The following is a 4690-nucleotide window of genomic DNA, read 5'->3' on the forward strand; positions in this document are numbered from 1 at the left end:
TCTCTCTCTCTCTGTCTCTCTCTCTCTGTCTCTGTCTCTCTCTCTCTCTCTCTCTATGTCTCTCTCTCTCTCTTTCTCTGTCTCTATGTAGAAGCAACATTTTCTAACCCTTTTGACAGGCAGAGGTGATTTTTCTATCCTAATATGGGTTTTTTCAGTTTGCTGAGAAGTTTCAGGAAGTCAAAGAAGCTGCGAAACTGGCCAGAGAAAAATCTCAGGAGAAGATGGAGACGTCCAGCGATCAGTCGCAGGTACATGTGAGAACATGATCATCATCTGTGAAACACACAATCTTACAGAAACAAACACCTCATACGACAGTCATGTTACATGGTTTGACTGATATGAATGTTACATAGAATGTGGGACTACTCACTGAATCTCAGGAAGGGTCCTGGTACAACATGTGTGTGCTGCATATAGGTAGAAACAGCTCTGTATATGTAAAACAATTTTTTGTCATGAAACTCTAGATGGGACGGTCCAGTAGGTAAAAGTCAGCTTTTTGTATCAGCAGGCAGTGAGATCACTGCTGTACATCATATACTTGGTTAGTGTTTTTCGTAGCCGTGGCTTCAGAAACTGTCCATCTTCCCCAGCTCCACCTGTATAGATCTGCTGCAGGTGATCATGTATACCAGGGCTCCTCAGATCTTACCCTGGAGGTCCAATGCACTGCAGAGTTTAGCTCCAACCCTGATAAAACCCACCCACCTGTGATTTTCTAATGCTCCTGAAGACACTGATTAGCATGCCCAGGCGTGTTTGATTAGGGTTAAAGCTAAACTCTGCAGGAAAAATGGATCTCGAGGTCCAGATTTGAGGATCACTGATGTATACTATGGGGGATCATGTATACTGTGGGTATGTTATTTGTGCAGCAGCAGTATTTCTTTCATGCTCACATCAGAATGTTGTGGATGTACTGGCAGCAGATCTATTCCTCCAAAACCAAACACATTAACCAGTCCCTCTGAGAGCTGACACGATACAACTCATATTTGTTTTTGTTTACCATAGATAAAGTCATCTTCATGTTTTCATCAGGAGTCAGTAAAGCATGTGTGATTGAGGTCTGTTAATGTGAAATTTTGTCGTTTTGTCAGGAATCTGGCCGTGAAACTCCATCAGGCAATCAAGCATCCAGCATCAATGGAACAGACGATGAGAAAATCTCACACGTGCCGGACACCACAGCGCTGAAGAGTGAGAACGACCGGCTGAAGTCTGTAGCGGAGCAGAGGTGAGATGTTTACTGACACCTCTGATATTCCTTTATTCATATTTCTGATATTTATAACCAGCGTGATCTGAAAGACTGATTGGTGAGATGTTCAGACGTCGTGAGTCTTCAGTGTGTTTTACTGCAGGAGTAGAGATGTTTGGCTGTTTGTCCTTGTGAAGCTGAACTGTGTGTGTGTGACAGTAAGAAGCTGGAGACGGAGCTGCAGGCTCTGAAGGACAGCAACGCTCGACTGATGGACACACTGCAGGAGGCCAACAGCAGCGCAGAGAGCTGGAAGAGCAAAGTGACGCAGAGCCAGGACGAGAACAACCAGCTGAGGAACAAGGTGAGCAGAGATCAGCCTCGGTTAGATTGAGCTTAACCACTGGGTCTCAGAATCTGTAGTTTAGAAGATGTTTTGCATTCACTGTTATATTGAGCTCAGGTGTGTGATGCAAGAGTGGTGACACTAACTGTGTGTGTGTGTGTGTGTGTGTGTGTGTGTNNNGTAAATCTGGAGAAAGAAAGAAACACTCAGCTGAGTCTCAGAATTCAAGAACTGGAAGCAGATCTGCAGGAAAAAGAACAGGTGAGTCTCACTCTTTCTCACACACACACACACACACACACACACACACACACACNATTTTTTAGGAGCTGGAGGATCTGCGCAAACAGGCAGAAACCATCCCACAGCTTATGGCCAAATGTGAAAGTGTCTCGGTCAAACTACAGGTGAACAACAAACACACCTTCTTCAGAGAGACGTCTGTCGCGGGTCACACACGACTCTTTCCTCTCTTCTGCTTGAGTCTAAATGTTCAGACTGATATATTTATATTTGGTGAAGATGACTTTCAATCAGTCTAAATCAGTAAAATACCTTTTTCAAATGTCACTTTAGTGCTTTAGTCCAGCTAAAATCAATCAGTTTTTAACAGATCAGGGTGATGTGATTGAAAGTACTGGATTACACCCGTGCTGTAGCTGAGGCTGTGTCTGGTGTAAACCTAATGTTTGTAATCACTAACTCACTGTGCAAGTGCTGTAAGTTCTGTCGGTGTCAATCAATGCAGGGTTTCTTTAAACTTTACGGTCTGTATGTTCAGCTATATGCACAGGATATCTAGTGGTAAATATAGCTGATCTTTAAAAATTCTGTTTATGTAAACGCTAAAATAAATCACTAAACATACAAAAATACTTTTCAGATGATTTCAGATTGCTCTGGATGTGCATCATAATAGAGATGAATTAGAAGCGTCTTGAAGCTGAGACTTCTAGAAACACTTGAAGATTTTAAATTTGCATATTTTTTTTGAGTTTTAGATGGTAAAATCATAATTGTGCAAATACAAGCGATCACAAACACTGAGAAGTTGTTGCTTTATGTGTTATTTTTGTTTAGTTTTACTCTAGCCATGCTGAACTTTAGATGACTGTCTCTGTTTACCGTGCTGAACTTTGACCCTTACGCCAGAAATATTCATGCTGTTAGAATGGTGTTCATAGACTGTCACGTCAGGGTTTGTTTGCGAGGTTTACTGATGCTTCTGATGTTTCACAGGCTGCAGAAACGGCCAACAGGGACCTGAGTGAGAAGATGACACTCCTGCAGAGCGAGATCGACGACAGCGAGCAGAAACAGAAGAACATGAAGAGCGAGCTCAAGAAGTTCATGGACGTTCTGGACGGGAAGATTGATGAGCTCCATGAAGTTCGTCAGGGCATTTCTAAACTGGGCGTCGATAACTGAACACACACACACACACACACACACACACACACACACACNACCCTCTCTCTCACACTCATACTCACATACACTCTCTCTCTCTCTCTGTCTCTCTCTCTCTCTCTCTCTCTCTCTCTCTCTTTCTCTTTCACTGGGCTCCTGTCCCGTGTGTGTTTGTGATCTTTTGACTGATGGTTAAGGGCTACTGATGGTCAGCGAGGAGCTTCTCTCTCTCTCTCTCTCACACACACACACACACACAGACTGAAAGGTAAATTTAACCGCTGCAGATCTCAGGGCCGTTCAGATTGCTGATATGCACAAACACAGGTGAACTGCAGAATCACTAAGTGCCTGATGGTGGCGCTCTCTCTCCGCCAGCCCTCATAAACTCTTCTGACAATCGTCCTGTTTAACGCAAGGCGTCGAGCGGCTCCTCATGCAATACCCGCCTCAGGCTGCAGGACGCACTTCTCTTCTTCTTCTTCTTCTTCTTCTGCTTCTTCTGTTGGTTTGTTTTGTGTTTTTGAGAGTCACATTCAGATTATTCTTATTCTGATTGCTGAAAATATGAGCCAAATATCTGCTGTGATGAAGGCAGTTTGCTTGTTCGGTGCAGATGTGTGTGTCGTGCTCAGCAGTGTTTGTGATGTGCTCCTCCGCTTGTGTGTGCGTGCGTGTGTGTGTGTGTGTGTGTGTGTGACGTTTGGTAGATGGGATAATTTATACGTGTGCTTTTTTTAGAATAATCTCTGCCTTTCCTGAGTCTGTGATCAGAGTGCTTGAGCTTCCAAACTCTCTCCTCAGTTCCTTTCAGTTGTTGTTTTCTTGATGCTGTTTGAATGCTGTGGATGGTGTATTATGTGTTTAATGTGGGCAATTGTCTTGAACACCCTCTAAAACACACACACACACACACACACCTTACTGAAACTTGAGCCTTTTTTCCCTCTTTCTGGAAAGAAAAACTTTTGTTGATCAAAATTGTAAAATAAAAAATTGTGGAAATCTAGTTTCTGAAGGAGATCTCTGCGTCTCTGTAGTTATTTGTAATGTTTGAGGCTCTTACAGGCGGTGGGCGTCTCTCGCTCGCCCTCTGATTGGTGAGAGGATGTGTTACCTTGGCAACCTTCATCCCACACACGCTGCTATTGATTGTGAGTATACTGTGCTTCAGATGTGAATACATTTGTTCATATAGTTGTTTTATCGTTAGTAGATTTCTGTGGTGTCACTGTAATGAAGCCTGTTTCCATGGAAACGCTGGATTCTGTGACGTTGAGGATCTGTGTCACACCTTGTTCTGGTCTACAAACGCACCCATGCACGCACACACTCACACACACTCACGCACACACTCACACATGCACTCACACACACTCACGCACACACACACTAATGCACTAACACACGCACACACTCACACACACACACTCTCACACACACACACACACACGCACACACACACACACACTCACACACACTCATGCACTCGCACACACACACTCACGCACACACACACTCATGCACTCACACACTCACGCACACACGCACTCACACACACACACTCACACACACACTCGCACACACACACACACGCACACACACACACACGCACACACACACACTCTCACACACACACTCACGCACACACACGCACGCACACACATGCACGCACACACACACACACTCTCTCTCACACTCACACACACACACACACACTCACTCTC

At 44.3% G+C, this 4690-nt stretch overlaps 1 protein-coding gene across 1 annotated transcript in view; it reads left to right on the forward strand.

The window, feature by feature from the left end:
* LOC122362750 (homer protein homolog 2-like) overlaps positions 1 to 3986 on the forward strand; it is a 5421-nt gene extending 1435 nt beyond the window's left edge. Inside the window, exons 4-9 of the mRNA XM_043264312.1 lie at positions 153 to 251; positions 1107 to 1243; positions 1427 to 1590; positions 1723 to 1814; positions 1880 to 1960; positions 2793 to 3986. Of these exons, the coding sequence (XP_043120247.1) occupies positions 153 to 251; positions 1107 to 1243; positions 1427 to 1590; positions 1723 to 1814; positions 1880 to 1960; positions 2793 to 2981 (762 nt within the window). The 3' untranslated portion in view covers positions 2982 to 3986. The remainder of the gene's footprint in view (positions 1 to 152; positions 252 to 1106; positions 1244 to 1426; positions 1591 to 1722; positions 1815 to 1879; positions 1961 to 2792) is intronic.
* The last annotated feature ends 704 nt before the right edge of the window (positions 3987 to 4690 follow it).

Source organism: Puntigrus tetrazona, chromosome 18 (genome assembly GCF_018831695.1).
Source record: "Puntigrus tetrazona isolate hp1 chromosome 18, ASM1883169v1, whole genome shotgun sequence".
Taxonomy (NCBI): domain Eukaryota; kingdom Metazoa; phylum Chordata; class Actinopteri; order Cypriniformes; family Cyprinidae; genus Puntigrus; species Puntigrus tetrazona.